At 36.4% G+C, this 24,209-nt stretch overlaps 1 protein-coding gene across 1 annotated transcript in view; it reads left to right on the forward strand.

Moving 5' to 3' along the window:
* The window catches only part of LOC585248 (cilia- and flagella-associated protein 74), a 35,258-nt gene extending 16,272 nt beyond the window's left edge, over positions 1 to 18,986 (forward strand). Inside the window, exons 19-36 of the mRNA XM_030987149.1 lie at positions 224 to 420; positions 1,063 to 1,313; positions 2,123 to 2,210; positions 2,934 to 3,107; positions 3,766 to 3,899; positions 4,556 to 4,832; positions 5,389 to 5,547; positions 6,582 to 6,593; positions 7,272 to 7,399; positions 8,091 to 8,216; positions 9,317 to 9,482; positions 11,448 to 11,567; positions 12,419 to 12,574; positions 14,384 to 14,573; positions 15,293 to 15,508; positions 16,046 to 16,185; positions 17,852 to 17,986; positions 18,757 to 18,986. Of these exons, the coding sequence (XP_030843009.1) occupies positions 224 to 420; positions 1,063 to 1,313; positions 2,123 to 2,210; positions 2,934 to 3,107; positions 3,766 to 3,899; positions 4,556 to 4,832; positions 5,389 to 5,547; positions 6,582 to 6,593; positions 7,272 to 7,399; positions 8,091 to 8,216; positions 9,317 to 9,482; positions 11,448 to 11,567; positions 12,419 to 12,574; positions 14,384 to 14,573; positions 15,293 to 15,508; positions 16,046 to 16,185; positions 17,852 to 17,986; positions 18,757 to 18,855 (2,768 nt within the window). The 3' untranslated portion in view covers positions 18,856 to 18,986. The remainder of the gene's footprint in view (positions 1 to 223; positions 421 to 1,062; positions 1,314 to 2,122; positions 2,211 to 2,933; positions 3,108 to 3,765; positions 3,900 to 4,555; positions 4,833 to 5,388; positions 5,548 to 6,581; positions 6,594 to 7,271; positions 7,400 to 8,090; positions 8,217 to 9,316; positions 9,483 to 11,447; positions 11,568 to 12,418; positions 12,575 to 14,383; positions 14,574 to 15,292; positions 15,509 to 16,045; positions 16,186 to 17,851; positions 17,987 to 18,756) is intronic.
* The last annotated feature ends 5,223 nt before the right edge of the window (positions 18,987 to 24,209 follow it).

Genomic DNA, 24,209 nt, shown 5'->3' on the forward strand with positions numbered 1-24,209 from the left:
GATAAATAGAATACTTGATATCTGTATTCCCATTGTAAATATTGCTTTCCTCTAAATGATCATGCTTCTTCTCTAGATGATGATGATGATGATTATGATGATGATGATGATGATTATGATGATGATGATGAGGATGATGATGGTGGTGGTGATGATGATGGTGATGATGAAGATGAGAAAATTTGTTGCCAATAATCATAGTACAATATTTCTTTTATTCCAGACGATGATGTTATCTCTTTAGATGATGATGACGACCTGGGACCGGGAGGACTAGATGGGATGAGGGTTGGTGAGGTGTGTGGGGGCGAGATTGGACCCTTCTCCTCCATCAAGTTGGAAATCATCTTTGCTCCACACACCCCAGGCAAAGTGGATGTGGATTTTGAGTTAAGATTTACAGATGAAGACTCAGAGACAGTGAGTAATCTTCTTCCCCCCCCCCCCTCATATTGTTTTTTTGTTCTTGAATTCCGCCCCCCCCCTCCCCTCCCTCCCCCTCCCTCCCCCTCCCTCCCCCCTCCCCCTCCCCCTCCACTTTCATTGTTATTTTCACATCAGTTGTATACATTCATTTTCATGACCTTTGTATTTTCATCCATTAAATACATTTAGGTTGGAGATACATATTTTTAAAATTATATTTGGTCTATTGCTCATTTAGTCTAATTTACAGTCTGTATAATTCCCATTTCGTCTACTTCCCATATGGTCTAATAATCATTTAATCATAAACAATAAGCATCATCAAATGATTATTAGACCTTAAGGATGGTCGACAAAATGGGCATTTAGACAAACTGGGATTTAGTCTAAATCGTTATTAGACTAAATGAACAATAGACCAAATGGGTTGTAGACTAATTGGAGATTAGACTATAAAGAATTTAGACCAAATGATAAAGAGGACAAAATTATGTTTAGACCATGTGGTTAGTAGACGGGCTGGGTGTAGAGTAGACCACATGGGAATAGACCAATTGGGTAGTAGATGAACTGGTTGTAGACCAAATGGCAATTCACCTCATTACATTGAATCATATATTTCTTGTCATACATTAGATCCACATCAAAGGCTATGCCACAGCGATAGATGTCCCTGTATGGGTGGAGAGACAAACAATAGACCTCAAGATCTGCATGTTTGATCGTCTTTACCAAGACGCCATCGTGGTGAACAACCGAGCCACCACGGCTCTGCGTCTGCTGTTCGAGGTGCAGAAAGAGCTGAGGAACTACATGGAGATCCTGCCCAAGACGGCTTACATCCAGGCACAGTCGCAGTTCTCAGCTCAGCTCAAGTTTATACCCAGGTGAAACTTTGAGAGTTTAATTGTCTTTGGCTGCTGGAGAAATAACTGATGGAAAAAGGAGAGAAAAATGTGATATCTTTAAGATGACATATGTACTGTACATGTCGAGGGGTCATAGTGACACAAAGACATAACTCCATTTTGGACATTTTGAGAAAAAGTGGTTAACAGAATGAGATCCACTTGGGCCTTAAGGAGTTATAAGTCTATGTTTCACTAGCCATTGACTGCAACGGGGTGTTGGGTGTAGTTAAGTCTTTGTGTTTCCTGGAAAGTCCACATTTTTTTGAACATTTTGATATCAAATACTCATTTTGGCAAATTATGGAGTCTTTGTGTCACTGAACCATCGATGTGTAGGCTGTAGTTGTGAAATTAATGTTGGAAATCAGGACTGAATAAGTTGTGCAAAACCAATAAACATACCGGTACATTTTTCATCAAAAGAAACTCCACAATCTCATCCAAATGTTGATACAATGTCTTTTACTCTGCTTCATTATCATTATTTACCACCATTGTGGGGAGGAAAGGGGAGGCATCATCCTTTAATAGCATCACCCTTCGTACCCCTCACTCCAAAACCTTCAGGGACCCAGTTCACAAAGCCTTTTTGCAATGACAAATGACAAAAATCAGTGACAAATCTGCTGATAACCAATCAGAAGCAAGGATTTCAGTAGCTTATAACAAAGACTGTCATTTGTCACTGATGACAAGTTTTGTGAAACAGGGCCCTAGCTGGTCTGCTTGATGTATTCATGTAGCAAGTTTGTTTTCATGGCCTCTTTGATTGTTTGCTTTAACAGACATGGTCTTATCAAGGATGCTGCACAGTTCTTTGATGAGGAGACTGGTGTCCTTGAAGTCCCTACGATCATCAAGGTCGCTGATCAGGTGGGTAACCTCTTGTTAAATTGCTCTATTGTAATCTAGGAAGAAAGTATTATCAGACATCTACATCTATTCTTTCAATTCAATTCAATTCGCTTTAATTAGATTCCATCTGCGTATTAAACATTTGTAAAAATACATCTAATTAAAAACATTCAATTTCATACATAAATACATTTCAATGATATAAACATAATACATATATATAAATAATGACAGAATTAAATTGAACACCTCTGTATGAAAGAACTACACTGGTTTTTGTCATGCAAGACAGCTTCCCTGATAAGATATGATTTAGTAAACATAAATGGTGGGAAACAAATGTAAAGTATATCGAACAAAATATTTGAGGAAATAGCATTTGGTACCCACAAACCAAGAGTAGAGCATGAAAGAACAGGAAAGCTCTGGAGGAAGGTCAGGAAAGAAGAAAGAACTCAAAGTAAAAAGGAGAAGAGAGGAGAAAGGAATCTTGATACACACATTTAGTGAGATTCCGGTATAATACAAAAACTGTTAAAGTTTTCGCTTAAAACTGTTATGTTCTTGTATTTAATACTGCAGATGATGTACACATTCTTATCATTTTACTTTAACTCGTATACAAACTAGTCTGAAACTAGGGGTGGTATTCTGAAAATGATATTTTATCTTTAATGTAAAAAATATCCAAGGTAGGAAAAAAAATTGTTATAGTGTTCCTTGTTCTACCATTGCTTATAGACTCGTCCAGTTCCATTCACCATCAGTGCAGTAGTGACCAAGTCTGAATTTGAGTTTGATGTGGAATCCATCGACTTTGGTTACTGTACCATCTACGAATCTGTCATCGCCACCGTCAAGCTCACCAACACTTCTGTTCTGTCACAGAAATTCGGATTTGTCAATTTACCAGATGTAAGTGTAGTAATATAGATTTTGCCTTATTACAACTTCCTGCACTGATACAGAATTTCATGATATATGGTCTTTCCACGCTGACTCCATTAGCTTTAGAACAATGTTCATATACCCCAATTTACAAGCATCAACAGGCAGAATCCATATAATATTTCAGTCATTGTTGATTGAACTTCCATTTTACTTCTTTCTTCAAGTGTACATATGATATATATAGAGTTCTTTGTTTTGATATGTGCTACATGTACATGTACATGTAGGATAAAAGAATATATATACATATTGTTGCTGTTACATTATTTACAGTATGATTAATTTTATGAATATTTATATGTATGTAAATGCCTTTGTGTGGATATCCAACTTTGATTTGCCACTTTAGTTGCAAAATATTATATGAAAGAAGTAAAGGAAACATTTAGTTTAGGACTAGGTATTTAAAAATCAATGCCTTACTCCAAGGAACTAGCATCTGAACTCGGTTTTGATGTCTGGGTATTGTAAATTTGAAATGCTGCTTCTGTTACTACTTTGCCGAGTCTTGATCCACTTTGTAAGCAAGCAGTTTTCATCATTCAGAGTAATTTCTACATACCGGTAGTATGAATTTTAAATACATGTCCATGCACCTGTGTAAATGTTTGTCTTGATGTAGTTCATCGATGTGCAGCCCAACGAGGGCTTTGGAACTCTGCTACCGTTTGAGACGATTGAACTGGACATCATCTTCAGTGCTCGGAAGGCCAAGGAATACAGCTTTGACTTGACATGCAAGTCGGGCATTAACAGGTATGTGGAGAGGATCTTTTTGGGGGTTGTTAGGAGCGGGGCAGCTTTTAAAGTGTATATTGTGGTGATAAACTTGGTGATTACATTAGAAAAAGAGTACTCATATTTCTAACTGAGGTATATTGGTGAAGTGCCTGACTTCACTCAATGAGCAAAATCTATGATGTCCTCTGTGTCATTTTCTATGAATGTTAGTGTAAAACATATAAATATAAATTTTAAAAGTGAGATAATTATGATTTGCAGGCCGATATTATTGATAATGAGCATTTATTACATTTGCGTGAATTTGTGTTTGAGGATCTGTTTGTGATACATGGATACATCCATCTAAGTACAGTGTATCACAGACTTGCTTTGGCAGTATTGTTTGAAAGTTAGTTTATTTAACCTGACTGCTAAAGAAAGCATGTGTATGCTTGTAATTAAACAACAAGGACAGGAGACTGATGGCTTTAAGTCCTCTCCGAGGTACTTGGTTATGAGGATTAATGTCTTACTAAAGGGCACTAGCGCAACAACTTGGTTCTAACCCCAGGAACATCCCGAGACAACTGCTCTACCACTGAGCCATTGAGCCTCTCATTGTCTCTTCCTGCAGTGCTTAATATCTATGTATCCTTTTCAATACTATTACAAATCAATCTTTCTTGCAGAGACTTTAAGATCTCCTGCAAAGGTGTCGGAGTACACCCTCCTCTCGACCTCTCCCACTCCGTGGTCCACTTTGCCGCTACCGCTCTAGAGGATAACTCCATCACGTCTCTCTACATCCTGAACACCCACACCAACGCCAATGAGTTCACCCATCCTGTACCTCGCATTGGTAAGGGGGAGATAGCCCCTGTAGGACCCACATCCTTTGAGTTCGTCGTACCCAAAGGAGCCCCTATTGCCATTGCTCCCTCTGTGGGCACCCTCCAGCCTGGAAAGGTAAGTTATATGCAATGAAAAATATGTAAAGAAAGAATAATAAAGATTATCATATCAAATATTTAGGAGCGCTAAAGACAAGTACCATAGCGCTTTCAAATACAAATATATGAAAAGAGGACAAAAATTTACAGTCTCACAGGAAGTAGATCACATAGATCACTGGGGAAAAAGTAAGTTTTGAAGGATCTTTTGAAGGTGGCAAGACTAGGCAAGGGTTAAGTGGAAATGGTCTTTACAGACGGATATTCTTAGTTGCTATTAAAGCTAGGTATATATTTACATACCAGCCAACCTTTCTCGGCAAGTATTAGGCATCTCTCAAGGCAAAATTATTTTGTATACTTTTTACACAGAATATTTCAGAAAAAGAGAGGAATTAAAGGTTCAAAACAATTACTTGAGAGATTCCTAATATTTGCTGTGAAAGGTTGGAAAGTACAGTAATTTAGTCATTTTACACTGAATACATTTACATGCTTCATAGAACTTTGGTGAAATACAATTACATTGAATCAATCCATCCATGATACCACCACCGTGTTGATCCATACAGAAAACCTGCATCTCTGTGAAGTTCAGTCCGAACCTAGGAGATGATGAGATCAGAGAAGAAGCTGTGAGGTTGGTTGCAAGGAATCAAGAAGCTAAAGCTAGAAAGGAGTTTGAAGAAGCTCAGCTAGCTGCCAAGAGGAATGCTGCTGAAGCCGCTGAGGTAAGGCTTGTACTCCATGTGGTTGGAGTTTCACTCTTTTTGTGCTTCTGGTAGAACGAGCAGGCTATTTTTGTGACATGGTGCAAACATAAAGTCTCCCTTTTTATGCATTGGAATGATAGTAAATACATATTACAGGGAAACCATGCAGTACGTTGAAAGAAATTTTTTTTTTTCAGAATAGGTAAAAAATGAGTTCTCAACAAATGGTACAAGTTTGTAGTCGAACATAGTACATATTACCAAGATTTGTTTTTAGTTTAAACCTTTTATGTATAACCATATAACTGAAATGATTATATCTATTTGCTTTTGTAATATACATATAACAATCTTTCAGCCTTGAATATTTTATTTCTGATGTACATGTATATCATAACTGTAAAGTTTATTATTTTCATTTTTTTACAACTTGCCATTTCTTGTATTACTGGTACTGGTAATATCTTAATCATTTGTTATAAGCTTTAGTATAAGTAGGTAAGTACAGTAAAATTTTATTAAAGTAAATCAGTGATTGTAATGACTTATTACTTTTACAATTTCAATCTGTATTTTAAATATTTTAATCTTGTGTCTTCTCTCTTTTGATATTTTATATCTACGTAATGAACAAAATAAGGATTTTTAAACGTTTTTCTCAAGCATTGTATTCTTAAGTAGATATAAATTTGTCACTTGATCTTGAAGGTAATTTTCAATTGTACAATGTACTGTGAAATGATATTGAGAAACTGTTGCGAACATGCACGATTCAGCCATTGGCTGCAAAGCATTGTCAAATAAAACCATTATTGAATTAAATTGAATTGAAAATGTATAATCCAGTCTGTATTGAGAGTTTGCATACCGGTAGTATAAAGTTGCTTTGATATGAAAAATGTATATTAGTTGCTTTGTAACCATGGTTACCAGTATATACTTTATGCACTGCACTGCTCACTGGCTTGCATGAACACGTTGTATCTTCTGATTCACCTTCTCTACTTCTCTCAATGCTTTGCTCACTTGCCTGTATGCTGCTTTGATCATAGGAGGAGGAAAAGGTAAGAGCACTTCTCTGCTTCAATGTAGTCCAATAGCAGTATAGTAACCACATATTGCTTTTTTTTTTTCTTCAAATTTTCTTATATATTACATTTTTGATATTTTAGAATAATATCTTGCAAAGGTGTGAGATGTTTGTATTTGTTCAAAAGTTTACTTTCTGTATTATCACTCCATTTATGTAAATATTGCTTTATATGCATCATTCTCTTTTTGTTGGCGACACAATGAAAGTAAAAACTTAAATATGACTTTTCCAATTTTGTGCATGGTACCTTTTTGTACATTAAATAGCACCCTAAGGGTGAATTTGTCCTTTACAATGACATCTGCATTAGGTACCAGTAGTCCATATGTATATCCTTGATTCATGCTGTGTGGTGGAGTACAATAATGAAGAAAAACAGTGTTTTTCTTATGCTCTCAGGTACCAGGCTCGATTATCATTCATGCTATTTCCGGGTTCCTTGTTGTATCCTTCTGCTATTGTATAAAAACTGTTTATACCTATTGTTATGTGTTCATTATTGGATAATATACATTTCAAATTATTTCAAGTTCAAGTACGCACAATTTATGCTACCAAAATCCTGTTCTCAAGTTCATTGGGTACAATCTTATCTAAACTAATCATCATGTACATCAGCATATTTTGATTCTATTGTTTGCATTTGTAGAAGGGTAAGAAGCCTGCCAAGAAACCTGCCCAGAAGTCTGCAGGAAAGAACAAGCAAGGCAAGGGTAGCGCTGGTCTCACAAGACCGAAGTCAGTAGCCCCACCCAAGGCAGAGGAACTAGACCCGATGTGAGTATCCTAACCAGAGAATACTTGTCCAACCACTAAGACTAAAGGCTCATTCACATATGCCTCGTTAAACCATATAGTGGTTTTTTGTGTACACTTAGGGAATGGCAAGTGGAGATGGAAAAAGTAGCCATATGTAACAAGGGTCCTATGTGTACTCGCTTATCTGTGTATTATAAGATACAACAATGTGAAGTTTTTTATGCTTATTTAGAATGCATCCCTGGTAAACTTCTTGCGGTTCACTGCAGTGTATGTGAACAAGCCCTTAAGGATATATAGGATTTTTCTTTTGATTCAGGACCAAGAGTAGTATCTTATCAATTCTTTAAAATCATGCAGTGCCATTTCATATTGACCCTATCATGTAGTTATATCTTGTACTTCACATTTGCGTCATAAAAAGTAACTTTTACGCTCTGGAAGTACAGTATATGACAAGATTGCGGTATTGACAATTGCTCTATAGATATAGATGGAGCTAATTGCACAAGTTACAGAATATGGAATTGCCTGCAAATAGATTTGGTTGACCCACTGTTTCGATACATTTATTTTAGAATACGTATACGGACATTTGAATAAAAAAAATAAGATGGGTAGGGATACTTTGGTAAAGAAATATATACATTTCATTGTCATTCATTGATCAAATAATTAAATGTTATGCTACATGTGTTTGTACATGCAGGTCTGATGATTATGCAGCAGGAAAGGCCTCGTTGTTGAGACAGTTTGAAGGTGATTTCAGCAGCTATTCTATCCCATGCTATGTGGCTTCAGGAGAGCCTGGGGATCCAGGGACACTACCCTATGAGTGAGTCGATCATATTTATAGTCAATTCTTGAGTAAATCAGTTAAAGCCCCACTGTACTACTTATAGCTACTTGCACCCTCTATATAGCAAACAATGCCTAATCGGTGCCTGTTGGTCCCCCATGATCCCCTTTTTCTTATGTTAAATGAAAGTTGATTTGATGAGATAACCACCTGTCAGTGACCTTGCAGGGAGGTCTAATCCCCCCTGGCCAAACTAGTGCAGACAGGCTTTACAATCAGTGCGATGACTCAGTGGTCAGAGGAGGCGCAATGGCTCAGTTGTAGAGCAGTGGTCTTGTAACGTAACCAGGAGGTCCTGGGTTCAAAATGAAGTTGATGCGCTTTTGCCCTTTGGTAAGGCAATAATCCTCATTACCAAGTCCCTCTGAGAGGACTTAAAGCCATCAGTCCCTCAGTCGTTTACTTACAAGCATATGCATGCTTTCTTTATAGCAGTCAGGTAAAACAGTCATACATGTAGATCATCAAATCATACATTATGAGTGAGTCAGTAAAATTTGTATCTTCGCGTTAGGGAATGTAACCTGTATTTAAAGACATTCACTGTGTCAATCGTAAAATTTTCATGAGCAGGTCAGTCAAACTTCTTCCAGTCCATGAGTGAGTCACTCAAACTCCCATGTACTTGTGAGTTAGGATACATTATATAACAGTCCATGTGGTGGTTTGTCAAACTTTAATGAGTTGGTCAGTCTTACTTTATTAAACTATCATTCAGTCAATCAAAATGAGATCTGTCTCCGCCAAACTGCTCTTCTATGATCAATTTGTTCATTTGTTCATATTTACATTAAAATACAAGAAAACATGAAATAAGGTTATAATTGTATATTGACATAATATAGTAGTTCAATAATTACTAAAAAAGAAGAACATAACTTCATGCATTAAAAAGATAATCTTAAACAGTAATAATTTTATGTTTGACCTCCGTATAAGTCAAGCACATTTTGTATTTATCAATGCCTGAGGTGGTAATTTGGGTGACTGGTATGGCCCCTCAAAGCACCAGTCAGACTTTTTTTGCCAGTAACTAATTACAATTTTTCACCTTTTCTTGACCCTTTATCTTTCAGTGTCCATAACACATTGTTCTTGGAGGTCCATGGCCCCACTGTACGTCCATCCCTTGTGGTCATCTCAAACCATGGCCGTAGTGCAGTGGACTTCAGCGAAGTGTCCGTTGGTCAGAGGGTCATCAAGTCTATCACAATTCAGAATGTGTCTCCAGAGGCTGTAGATGTATCCTTAAATCACTGTCTTAATTTCTTTTCTTCTTTTTTTTCTTTTTTTCTCTTTCTTGTTTAAATAATTGGTATTGAATTGATGACTTTATACAAAAATCATTACAGAAAGTGGATCAATTTTGAGAGTCTTCATCGATCTTCAATGGTTGCGCAAGAAGTTATGGATGAGAATAGACTGGTAAACTTCCTTTGACTCTACAAATAAATACACTGTGAAAGGCATATCCTGTTACAATATCCGTGTTTTAGAATTGACAAGAGGGGAGCGGTATGTGACACAAACATTTATTGGGTTTTGTTTTTTTTAGGGGGGGGGGTAGGATTCGGGTTAGATGGGAAAAAACAGGACTCAATGGTGGCCTAGTTACTGTACATGGTGGTCCTGTTGTTGGACCAGATCTTTTAGTCAAATCAGGTCCAGGGCCAAATCTGGAACTAAGTCTAGATCTTGGACTAGAAAGCCTTACTTTAGCTCCAGAATCTGGGACTTGGTAGCATTTCCCTGACAAGCACAAGCTCATTTGCCTTTTGTGTCCCTCTGCAACTCGAGAGTAATGTTTAAGACTGCTCTCATTGTTATGTCCAGAGACACTCATGATATGCCTTCCTTCAAAACCGTGCCCATCTAATGTAGTGATATATACTGTAGCTCTAAGGCAGTAGTTCATTTAGATTCTAGACTTGTTAGCTGCAATGATAATGGTCTTCATTTTGGTTCCCAAAGCGATTTTTCCAACAACCTAATGATCATACCACGGCACACTTTGTTATTCTTGTTCTACTGACCTGTCTCCAGCATTGACATCTTCAGGAGCTCTTGATTTTGGCCGTTGCCAAAAATAGGAAAAGTCAGGGTTCAAATGTGAAATGAAATCACAGAACGACTTCACGGGGAAATTTTCATCCTTTGTTTCATACATGTGACCACACTGGCTCCTTGTGTCATCACCTTTGTCTGTGATTTTTAGTAAACTTGTTCTTTGCAAGATAAAAGAACCTCCTGTTACTGGAATCTGTAGCAATGCTAAAATCATCTACCTCAGACTTGTAGTAACATCAAATTTATAAATACAGTGTTCTGGAGACCTTTAGGAGTAGCACGGTCCAACGCTCCCAAAGACACAATTTTGCCAAAGTCTTCCTTGCTTATAGGCTCCTTGTGTGTTGTTGCACCCTTTCCCTCAGTTTTGAGCTTATGAAGGACTGCAATACTGAACATGGCATTTGCACGTTTAAACTCACCACTGTTTACGATGTCCATTGACTTTTTTTTTAAGAAAGTGTTTCTGGAGGCCATAGCGTATCGTGATCATGGATCTTTTTGCTTAAATTTGGCCATTTCCTCGCTGCACCTCGGCGTAGTATAATCGAAGGCACTCGCATAATTTTTGCTCGGAGTATTCCTTCTCCACTTTTTTTAAGTCAAGAGACTTTGCCCTGCAGTAGCAGCTGAATATTATCCATCGCTTGTTTTAATTAGCACATTTTTAGTAGATTTGGAATCCTTGTCGTCCAAAAGCTGATCTAGTTCCTCATTGCTCATGAACATGAAATGGGGCTCCATTTTGAAGTGTTGTTGTGGAACTGCGATGCAAAAAAAAAGAGTAGAACTTAATTCGCGGTCAAATTTATTTCCAATTAAGACTCTCTATCGTTGATCGATCACAGACAATTGTCTACCTTAGTCCCATGTAAATAATCTATGTAATTGGCAACATACAGTCCTCAAGAGGGCTACTTGCATTGATTTAAAATATATTCATCTGACCAGCTCGTCAATAAAACCATCAAAGGTGATCGGCCAGGAAATTATAAGGATTTCGATCCTCGCAATCGATATCACGTGACGCGTTGTGGACCAATCAGTATTTGTCTTTTAAAGTTATCTAATATTTTTAACTAATTTGCCCCTCAAAGCAGTCGATATATGAACATTGATTCCTTGACTACATGATATCAGCTCACATCATCTGTCCTGGATACCGGAGGACCATTCTTGATGTTGAATGCTCTGCGTAGTCTAGCTCCAGATGAAACACATACCATACTCGTTGCCTTTGAACCTATGAAAGCGAATTTGGTGAGTCCAATTAGAAACAGTTTAATCATAATTAGAATAATGTAGCATTTTACTGGAACAGTTATTGTTAAAGGAAATTTCTTTATGACTACATGTAGGTTATTGGAATGGAGAAGTAGATGTAAACAGAGGCACATGATGTATCTGTTGCTTATACTCTCAAAACTGGTAAATCATAATTCTTTTCAGTCTTCTTTGAATGGTTTAGCATTTCGACAACCCAGGATTGATAATTTCCTCTAGAATATGAGCCTGCACTTAAAAGCTTTTAGTTTGAGATACATATCCACTTTTCATGTGTGAATTTGAAGTTTAATAACCTAAAGACTATTTTTAGAATGATTTTGGTTATAGTAGTCTCCTGTTCAATGGGGGCACCCAACATTTTCAGTAGAATTAACCCATTGGCTATGATAACTGGGTGGGTCATGTATTAATACTATGGGAATGAGAGAATTCAGTAGCCAGTGGGTTAAGCTTTGTGTACCATACATTTCCTGACAAAACACTGGGTCTACTAGTTATTTCCAAATATACTATACATGTACAATTGCCTAGAGAAATTGACCCACAAAATTTGGGTGCCCTTGTAACCAACAAACTCATTCTTATGTTGCCAATTTCTGTTTCACTGAAGAAAACTTTTTAAATTCTTAACTTTCTTGTTTTTTTAACAGGATTTTACTCAAACTTTTACTACTCTGCTTCTCTCATTTACCTGCTTTTATTAAAACCAACTTAACATCAGGTCAGACTTCCCTTTGAGTATAATAGATTTCTTTTATGGTTCTATCAAGTGCTAGATGTGTTATCATTCTTTCTCATTCTCTTGATGATTTGTTTGTTTGTAGTTCTATGAAGTGCTGGATGTCAAGTCGGGAGAACACACTCTTGGTATCACCCTGAAAGGTCATGGTCTGCTGCCAGAGGTCAAGCTCTCTCTGGCCGATGACCAGCTGGACATGGGATATGTCATAGCAGGAGAGGAAGCAGAGGAGACGTTCAAGGTATGTTGCTTGTTGACGATCAGCCATGCACAAAGAAGACGAAAGACTTGATGCATGGCTGATCGTCAACGAAACGGAGTTAAGTCTTTTGTCGACCCTGTTTGTTGCTACGGCAGGCAGCACAAACAAATTTGTTTAATCAAATTATGGAAATGCAAGCATTACTTTAACCCTATTTAGCCCAGGGGGGGGGGGCTTTAGAAGCCCCCCCCCTCGACATTTTTCGCAATAAATTTTTTAACGTAAGAAAATCTTGCACTGAAATTGTGTGACTTTTTTCTTTCGAGTCTTGCGCATCTTTTGAAAGAAATTTTTCGAAAATCGGACCTACCATTACAAAGTCGTGTGTCCTTTTGTCTTTGCATGTCAGCCCGAAAATCGCTCATTTTTGTGATTTGTGTACAAAACATATAGAAATCTCATTTTTCTAATAAAGAGATAAAACATTGGTAATTTGGTCTTGTTTATAGTTTAGGTGTTTATTTTGGGGTCAAAATAGTTGAATTAAAGTTGGAAATTAAATAAAACAACAAAAACAATAAAATAAATAAGTTAAAAAAACAAAGAAATACATAAGAAATTATCAAAACAATAGATAACATAAGGATTAACCCTGGTTTTTCTTTTTTTTGTGTTGTATTATTATTCCAAATGGTCTTAACAAATATATGTAGTGAGAAAGAATGCTTAAATATGAATAATGTCTGATTTATGAGCAAAATTGTGAATTTGATGACCTTATTTGCATAAATTACCATAAATATGCAAATGAGTGAATTTTTCAAAAAAATTGAAATTACCATAGTATTCTATACACTTCACTTGACATGTATGCAAATTTTAGTGGCGATCGGTCATTTCACGGCCGAGATCATAGGGGGGGGGGCCTTAGAAGCCCCCTCCCCCCCCCCCCCCCCCCCCCCCCCTGGGCTATGCAATTTCAAAATAGCCCGGGCTAAATAGGGTTAAACCAACAGAACTTTGTTATTCCTGGCTCATTTTCTTTGATTGAGGTGTCATATGAAAGGGCAGAAAGTGAACTTTCTAGAAAGTGATTTTCTCTTTGAAATTCAGATACCTCCCCAAAACTGACTTTTTAGTTTCCTCACTTCAAATTGTTTTTAATCACTCATGCGTGAAATATGCATCATATGAGTTGCATCAAATGAAAGAGGAGGATCTAAGCTTTACAAATATGTGTCATTTATTAATTATAATTGTGATTAAGTTAATGATAAAACATTGATAATTCTCGGTTTAGTTTTGTCTGGGATGCACTGTAGAGAGCAATTTCCTGATCCCCAGCACATCAGGGCCCTCTTTCATAAAACTTGTTATCAATAACAGGTTACAACAACTGTTTTAAGCTACTGATATTGTGGCATTCGATTGGCTGAGAGAAAATTTGTCACAGAAGTTTAGCATTTGTTTTTGATAACAAGTTTTATGAAATGGGGTCCAGTACCCCGTCTTACAAAGAGTTGATATGATTCGCAACTTATTTTGCGATTGATACCAATCGCAACTATGTACATAAGAGAATAGGAGACTTGGGATTTATTATAGGACTTGCAATTGATTTGGATCTATCGCAACTCTTTTTAAGACGGGCCCAGTGTGTGTGTGTATTTGGTTTTTAAGTCTGGGGACTGACCTTTAAATGTCACCATCAGAAAGAAGTGACTCAGTTTTGAACCTGCATCCTCGGCTGAATCAGTTTGTAACTTCCATTGTTAGCTGGATTACAGGCGCATGCCACAACGCCTAGCTGTGTAGTATTAATGAGTTTTCATTCTTTATTTTCACCAGCTGGAGAACATGTCATCGTTTGCCATTGACTACCGCATCCTGCTGGATAGTCTGTCCTATCACAAGCAGCTAAGCCAGGGTGAGCTTCCTGCATTCATCAAGAGAGACACTACGAACATGGTAGGACCGGCTAACTACGATGGAAGGAGTGTCTTTGATTGTACTCCCTCTGATGGCACACTTCAGCCAGGTAGGTGACCTCCAGACAAGTCCTCAACTCTTTACCAAATTGTGTCACCTGTACAGTTTACTAGTACTATTGCCAATGTCCTTTAGCAAAGCATTCATTTGCCACCACATAACCAGGAGAGAAATTGGGACCTGGTAGGATGATGAAAGCCCTTGTGTTAGTAATTGCTGTATGCCCCTACAGTGACCATATGGTAGGAATACTCCCCAGGGAGTGAAGATGGTGGAAATTGTGCGTGAATATCCGAAACCCGGGTTATAATATCTGTAAAGTGCCTAAAGACATTATTTTGTATAAAGCACTATATGAATCCAGATCATTATCATTATTATTCTTATTATTATATACTCCAAACAATGTGTCCGTCCGTTTTTTGATACAATGTTAGTAACCTACTGAATAAAAAATTCACAAAATTCTACATTCATCCCAGTTAACCTCTTCATTTTAGGCTCTCTAATTGCCATACATTTAACAGACAAAACTCAGAATAACTCAAGCAACAGCTTAAAGTCCTCTCTCTCTCTCTCTCTCTCTCTCTTTCACTCTCTCTCTCTCTCTCTCTCTCTCTCTCTCTCAATTACTCTGTCTCTCTTTCTTACATTGTCACTTTACATTTTACTATGTATATTCTTTATATTCCTTACAAGTTACTGGCCAATACAGCTCATAAATAGTATAACTCTCAAGTCAACTCACTTTAAATTTTCATTATTCAGGCAAGAAGGTTGAGATTCGAGTGCTGTTTCGACCTGACCATGCGAGCAACCTCTACTCTGATATGGCTCGTGTACAGCTCTTTGGGAAGCAGGAGGCGCATGCTATCCGGCTAAAGGGCGTGGCTAAGACCAAGGTCATGTTTATGGAGGGTCACGATGAGATCTACCCCACTGTGGAATCCCTCACTCTCCTTCCTGCACCTGAAGAAGAAGAGGGTAAGCTACACGTACCCTTGTTACGTTTAGATTTATTTTTGTGATTCATTTTCAATGTTTACTTGCGAAGAAGAATAACATCCCTTGAAACCCATTAAAAAAATGAATGCATATGACATGTAATTTCCAACGATGTCGTTATTAAAACCACCTGTCTATAAAGACTATGGTTTGTTTTTATTGCTTGAAATACATACTAGTGTTAATTGTAAATAATGACTGTCTGTCTGTCTATAAAGACCACTTATCTTATTTATACTTTGACTTTAGCTCTTTGGTACATGCGTACGTATCATCTGGACCCCGTCTTATAAAGAGTTGCGATTGATCCAATCAATCATAAGTTCTCTTATGCACATAATTTGAATTGATATCAATCGCAAATAAGTTGCGATTTGTATCAAATCTTTACAAGACGTAGTTCTGGTAACTGTTCTATATGCCAGTTCATCTACATCCAAAGAAAAATATGTTTAATACTATAAACAAAGTGACTGTAATATTGCTATTATTATTCTGCACATTATTTTGTTTTAGTGGTAGACCCTAAGGCTGTGCCTCCTGCAATCCTGACCTTACTGAGTTTCAAGGCTTTGAGTGTAGAGAAGGAGATCAACCCATCCACCAGACAGCTACACATTGGGTGTATCAGGAGTACAGCAGCTAGTCAGAAGAAGGTGGGTACCTGCTCTCTTTCAAGTTTTAAGTTTTATTTGTTCCACATTTTACAAAAAATATAGACATATTTTTATGAAATAAAAATTATACAATACATGTAGTATATATGAGCACGTCTTAATGATTCTCAATTTATATAATAGATTAAGAAGAATGTGGGGAATCTATTAAAAAGCAGTGCTTGTATATGATAGGTTCCTGGTAAAATAAACATTGTATATGTAAAAACCATAGCAGTGCATGGAGAAAGACGTAATTTAGAGGGGAGAATTTAAAACAAAATGGAATAAGGAAATTTGTATACAAAATTATGCATTAAGCACCAATGTGCTCTGACCTTTTTGTTTTGTATACATTAACAGGCAAAGTAAGCTCCTCTACAGGATTCTTTTCATATGATATGTGTTATGTCTAGTTAATTACCTGTTGACAACTGAATTACCACACTGTCTTTGGTTTGAAGATAGCAATCTCCTGCTTCCTTTTGACAATGGTTAACTTTCAATATGACTTGGAGCTTTAGACTGTTTAAAAAACTGTCAGTGTATACGTGAAGAATGTGTAGGCAGTGACTTTTCTCAATTCAATTTAGCTCCTGGTCTGTTACTTTCAACTTTAGACAAGGCATTATATTATTTTTTTTTAACTTGCCTGTCTTGACTACGTTGATAAAACTTTGATATTCCCTGTATTGCTCTGTGGGCTATTTAAAACTGAGAATTAATATCTAGGATGAAAATGACCAAAGCTTATGTTCAGAGGAACTGTGACATGTGGATGTTGATACTTATTACTGCTAGTAGTGGTGGTAAACCTTTGACTTTAAGTCAGAACTTTATAGTAGTATAGGGATGGATCCTTAATTAACAGTGCCCCCACTGGCTAGCTGTGACAGGCCAATTTTTCAGCTCACTGGTTGACATCTTTCAACTAGTGCAATGCAGCATAACGCTAACAACTGGTAGAAATGACCAAAGTTGTCCCAACTGAGTAAACTGATTCAATGGGATTGATTGTTCTGATATCAGCGACATTTTTATATTGAATTTGGATGTCAAAACTTACCCATCAACTGATTCTGACTGAAAATTGTCATCTTTTAAAACCCAAAAATGATCAAAATCAAAATCGTTGTTGATAGGGGTCAATTTGATCACTTGTTCTAGCATCAGGGCACATTTTTACATAGAATAGTCCCTTCAAATCTCCTTTTCTGATAATAACGTGTGGAAAAATTACCCCTGACCAAAATTGACCGTGATTGTCAGTTTTGACCGAAAAGTAACCAAAATTACAAAAAGATTTGGAGTATGGTCAAGTTTCTACCCTTGATAAGCTATTCACCACAAAACCCTCCCCACAAAACTTTTGATTAAATGCCCTTATATCCTATGGTATATAACAATGCCACAACTGTCAACTTTTCCCCAAAATGCATTGTATAACATTGACTACTAAAACTCTGGTGATGCTAGATGGCGCTGTGGATTTTGAATCCACCGTATTGCCTTACCAAAGGTAACTAGCACTCACTTCATCATATCTAGAACCTCACAGTTTCAAGACCATTGCTCTATCCATGAGCCACCATGCCTCCTCTATGGAAAATGAATTATAGTGATTATCATGTTGCTATTGACTGTCTAAATTTATTTTATTTTCAAGAATGGAGAATTCTTCTTTGACAACGCAGCAGCTCTAAGCATACAAGGTTTCCAGGTAGAGCCTCAGAGAGGCATGGTAGATGCAGGGAGCACAAAGCCTGTTACATTCACATGGAATCCACCCAAAGGGCATGACGTAAGTATATTAAATTCACTTCACCATAATTATAATCAAAGATAAAATTAATAAGTTGGTCTTCGATATGAGGATATAAAGACACACAAGATAGCCACATCAGTATTAAAGACCGTAACCACTACTGGGCCAGAAGGGATTAGACCACACAGAGAGCCATCGAGGTCACTGTGACAGGTGGCTATCTCATTAACTCAGCTCTCATTTAACATAAGAAAAAGAGGATCATGGGGGACCAACAGGCACCGATTGGGGAAGTTTTCTATATAGAGGGAGCAAGTAGCTACAAGTATGGCAGTGTGCCTTTAAAGGGAGAGGGTTGTCAGTTTCCATTTGTATTAGGTCATAATTCGCTGACACCAGACTTGGTGAAAATACAACTAATAGGTGTAAAAGTCTGCACGCAGCAAACCCGAAGTCCTATTTAAAAATATAAAAAAAATATCCCCTAGTCTCTCAGAGAGTCTTTGGGGGAATGGGAGGAAAATGCAATTACATGAGGCCTGTTGGTCATAAACTGAAGGCTAATCCTAGTGATTGACATCTCATGTTGTTATTATTATCATCATCATCGTCATCATCATTATCATCAGCATCATCGTCGTCATGGTCATCATCATCATCATCATCACTTTATCATCATCATCATCACATTATCATCATCATCATCATCATCATCATCATGACCACCACCACTATCATTCTACGTCAACCCTCGCTTCTTTATGATTTCTTTTTTTAATGATGTCATATTTCTTTTCTCTCAACAGCCTAATCTCCCAATTGAAAGCAGCATCATACTCAACCTCAAAGGGGATGTCCTGGAAAGATACAACATTCTCCTAAGAGCTTTGGTGGTTTCAGAGTGATCCCATTCTTCAGTTAACAAGAAAATGAGTGATTCAAGTTGGGTGTTAGTGTTAGTGTTTAGAGCAATCAAGAGCTCTTAAATCAAGCTAAAAATTTGCTGATGAAATTAAGATACCGATATCAATATCGATAGCTTAACACTGACACCGAAATGGAAATCAACATTTGCTTAATCCCTAGGGGCTAGTGTTCCTAAATAGGACATTTGTAAGTAAAATATTAACACCGGCCACAAAGGTCGGTTCAGCAGACAACAATTTTGCAAAATCGATAACACTATCTACCGGAAGTTGACGATATTCAAAGGGTCAAAGCCTAAACACCCGCTGAATTCCATTTTGGTGTTTAGGGCTGGTGTTAGTATTTATTAAGCACTAACACCAGCCCGTAACACCCAACTTGAAATCACTCAATGATATCATTGGAAAGAGAATAGGGCTCAGCTCTTGAAAGGCTAAAGAATCTGGGCCCTTTTTTGTATAAAACTTGTTATCAATAACAAGTTGCAACAAATAATAATCTACTGAAATCGTCGCATTTGATTGGCCGAGAGCAAATTTGTTATAAAAGTGTGACACGTGTAATTGATAACAAGTTTTATGAAACAAGGCTCTGTTGTATTAGGCTGCCCTTCACCTATGCTGTGTGGAAGATCCCATCCCTTTCAAGCGAAAAATATAACAGATTTTAAAGTGGAAGATTTTTAAAAAAAATTAAATCTACTTCTTTGTTATTAAAATGAACACTTGGAAAATTCAAACCAACAACATTTTCTTTAAACTCTCCATTATAATACATATTCTGTGTGATTTTCTAACTGCAAGATACTTGGTACTTTGCCAGTCCAGACTATTGGTGCCGAAAAGGTCCTTATTTGCCATATGGTTTCCTAGTTAAACTTTCCCTGATCCAACAAATCAAATGTGCAACTTAAAGAAAATGCATTTTCAGAGGCTACTTTTACACAAACCATGGGATATGGTTTTAAAATTGCACGGTCGTCCAGGTACTCGTGCTCGTAGCGCAAGATACACAGATTTTTCTGGTCCGCAAAAAAAACACCTCCGTTCATGTGACTTACTATATGACCCGTTTTACTTTTATCCAATCTTTCACTGTACAGATGAAGGATTTGTATCGCTGGTAGATTTTACCAAGGTTTTAATTGTAATTTAATTTCAATGGCATTATATACTTTTCAAGGATAACAATAGACTTGCCATTTTGTCGCTAAAAAAGTATGTTTTATTGCAGTTTTCTAGCCGTTTGACATGGTAGGTTATGTGCACCTCTTATTTATAACACATACATGTTTAAGTCCATCTACATAGAAAAGGGCAACAAAACATTGAATTTCTTGCATTTTGGCAATTTAATTTACTAGTATGTATTTCAAATTTATAGATGATTTTATTCTATTCAAGATTATTGAAATGTACATAATTAGGTGTATGAAAACCCGTCCATTGTATTTATGTGTATATTGAATATCCACTATATGTAAAATATAAATTATTTCTTACAAGATCGTCCGAGTGTACTTATAGCATAGGGTTGCTGTCAAATGTGAGCTTGAAAACACAATGTTTGACTATAGACGATTCTATGCTATTCAAGATTATTGAAATATACATAATTTAGTGTATGCAAACCCGTCCATTGTACTTATATTTATATCGAATATCCATTATATGTAAAATATTGAAAATGCTACATGTATATAGATTTTATGCGAGTGGCTTATGTATATTTGTTAAATAAATTTGATTGAAATTATTTCTCACACGAAAGTTCGTCTTAGTGAATTTATTATGTATGGTTGCTGTCAAATGTGAACTTGAAAACAAATTGTTTGCTTGAGATAGCTTACGGTTGTTTGCCTGAGAAAGTGTTGCAAAATTTAAAGGCTCATTCAAACATGATGTTGCAAGACTGAGGCAATTTTTGTTAGGACGTAAAGTGTTATACGCTTCAGGTTTCTGTATCTTATAACACAGAGCTCAGTGAATACATGCAAGTCCTCCAGGTGCCATTAATTTACACGTTAAAAATCGTGGCAGTTTAGCGCACCATGTCTGAACAAGCCTTCATTGATAGATGTATGAACTCAAGTAAACTCTAAACTTCACTCACTTGTAAACTTCACAATATTAACATCTGAAAACCATCAATATTTATTGTTTAAAATTCTCTGATAAAACCAAACAGTATTGTCGGAAATACATTTACATGTAAATGATAACTAAAAGCAGCATGACAGTACATAAAAACATTTGTACAGACAATGAAATGATTCCTGTGCAAATTACATTCAAATTCATGTATTGCATACATATCAATCATATATGGCTAAGGTAAGCATATCGTCTCCACCCCTTTAAAGAGCCTAGTCTTTCATAAGGCTAAAGGACAACTACTCTACCAGAAAGCAGAACAATCAGGGAAGAGGCCTGGTGAAAGTTCAGACAAAAACTAAGAAATGTAGTTTTATTTTTAAAGTTCTAATCACTATACCTTATGGGCACTTCAAATTGGCTGAATAGTAACGTAGTGATGGACAACTTGCCCATTAGTTTAAACGCACAAAAGAACAAAAATGTTAATTTTCTCAAATATACAACTCGGAAGTGTCCTTTCTTTTTCTTTTTTAAGGACCTATCAATAAATATGCTATCCACAACATATTTTTAGTCATGCCCTAATAAAGGGAGAAAGCGCGTGGGGATAAAAATAAAAGTCAGATATTATATTTTTGTGCACCTCAATGGGAGAATTGTCCATGTCTATGTCTCGATCCATTGGCCAAACTGCCAATTTGACATTGCATAGATTTATACATGAATTTAAAACAACCATTATTATCAATCTGATGATTTATTTCAAACTCCATTCTATTGCTCATATTTTTCTGCTTTCCTACAAATGAAGTTTGGATTATTGCCGTTTCCAAGTACCTGTAAGGTCTGTATATGCTAGTACAGTGTGTGGACATGTAATACAGTACGTACCAGAAATGAATAATCTTTTACAAGTCTGGCAGTATAAATCGTGCTGCTCTCAAAGGGCATACAAAACTTGCACAAACTAATACTATCATGGTAGACTGTGTATATGAATTAGCACATATTAGCACATCAACTGATTGTTATTCACTTCAAAATTTTAGTTGAAATTCACAATCATATACATGTACTTTGGCAATGAAAACTCACAGTACAATACACAATGTTATACTCTTTGGTTATACAGAAATAAGACATATATCTACCACAGAGTCATCACGCCTCCAAGATGAAAGACACCATAAATTTCACACTTGTAGATGGTCATAAGTTCGTCTTTCGTTAATACTGCCATTACAACTTTGGCAGGTCCACGGTTCTACACAGGAACAATTCTGATACAAATTATGATACATGTATTTGCATATAAGAATATCCATATTTTATGGATTAATTATTTTAACCTGTTATCTGCATGAATCTTTATACGCAAGAAATGGTCAATTTTTTTTCAAACGAACTATAAACAAAATTAAGTCAGTGGCCTAGAATCTTCATATTTATTTACATTCTCTTTACCTTTCAATAAATTAGTGTTAACCTTCATATTATTTACAAATCAATTAAACTCCATATTTTGTTATTTTATTAAATGTATAACACTCTATACTTTTTACACTTTATAAACAATGAATTGCAAACATTTACAGAAAGTCAGACACATATCCTTCATCTTCTCTAGTTCAAAGATATAAAGGAAAAGTACTGGATACAATTTGATATAGATGTAGTATTCTGTTTTGTACTGTTCATTAATGCTCAACGGGTAAAATAAACCCCTCAATAAGCGAGTTCGTAATTAGGATTTGCGCATGGGCAGATAAAGGTCATCCGGCAGTGATTATTCTAAAATACACACATGGGACGTATCCATAGTGTAAAAGATCTGTAGATATTTTAGTGTCATGCGTTCCGAAGCTATTTACGAACTGGCTTATTAAAGTTTGATCAATTATACATTGTATCTATCTTGTTAAGGGATAATTATCGCTTTGTTGCAGTACACCAGATTAAGGGGCAGGGTGAAAATTAAAAGTTGCAAAATTCACTGGTAATGATACTAAACATAGTGATGATTACGCCATAACAAGAGAAATATAATCAATCAAACTTGAGTTTAAAAACGTTTTTTGATAATTTTATATACATGTACCTTTTCTATCATACGACATAAATCACCTCAATTCAATGGCACAATTTATTACTACACAGAGTCATATCAAAGATTGTATAAACTCTTTGGCCCGAATTCACAAAGGAAATTTGTTGACAGGTTTATGTGCGTCATATGACACGTTTTGACGCGTTTCGATGCGTTTCAAACCAAGGTTCAGACAAACCTTGGTCTGAAACGCATCGAAACGCGTCATATGACACACATAAACCTAGGTTTGTCGACAAACCTCCTTTGTGAATTTGGGCCTTTGAGTACATCATTATACATGGAAAAGAGATTAATTTTTACAATGTTATACACTTTAACATTTAAGACTCGTTCACCACTGCGTTTTTTTAAAAAGATGACATAAAGTGTAATGCGTTTCACGTTTCTGTATCTTATAACACAGAGCTCAATGAATATGCACAAGTCTTTTTTTGTTGTGCGCAGTTGGCATTCACTTACACATTAAAAGAACCGCAGCATTTTATTTTGCTGCGGTTTGTCGCACCATATATGAACAAGCCTTTACTGTGAGATATGAAACGCAACAATAATTCAAACTCATTGTCATATAGGCACATCATCATTATAAAGTAATTGCTCTGATAATATCTTTGGTTTCATCCGAGTATCGAGGTAGAATACGTGAGAAGCCAATACACACTGGGTCATAGCTGGGTCAGACTTTGTAGTAGGTTCTGGACCCTGTTACATAAAACTTGATATCAATAACAAGTTACAAGCTACTGTTATAAGCTACTATTATAAGCTACGATTATAAGCTACTGTTATAAGCTACTGTTACAAGCTACTGTTATAAGCTACTGTTATAAGCTACTGTTATAAGCTACTGTTATAAGCTACTGAAATCAGGCATCTGATTGGCTGAGAGCAAACTTGATATCAATAACAAGTTACAAGCTACTGTTATAAGCTACTATTATAAGCTACTGTTATAAGCTACTGTTATAAGCTACTGTTACAAGCTACTGTTACAAGCTACTGTTACAGGCTACTGTTATAAGCTACTGTTATAAGCTACTGTTATAAGCTACTGTTATAAGCTACTGTTACAAGCTACTGTTATAAGCTACTGAAACCATGGCATCTGATTGGCAGAGACCATAGA

This window comes from Strongylocentrotus purpuratus, unplaced genomic scaffold (genome assembly GCF_000002235.5).
Source record: "Strongylocentrotus purpuratus isolate Spur 01 unplaced genomic scaffold, Spur_5.0 spur5_scaffold_16, whole genome shotgun sequence".
In the NCBI taxonomy this organism is placed as follows: domain Eukaryota; kingdom Metazoa; phylum Echinodermata; class Echinoidea; order Camarodonta; family Strongylocentrotidae; genus Strongylocentrotus; species Strongylocentrotus purpuratus.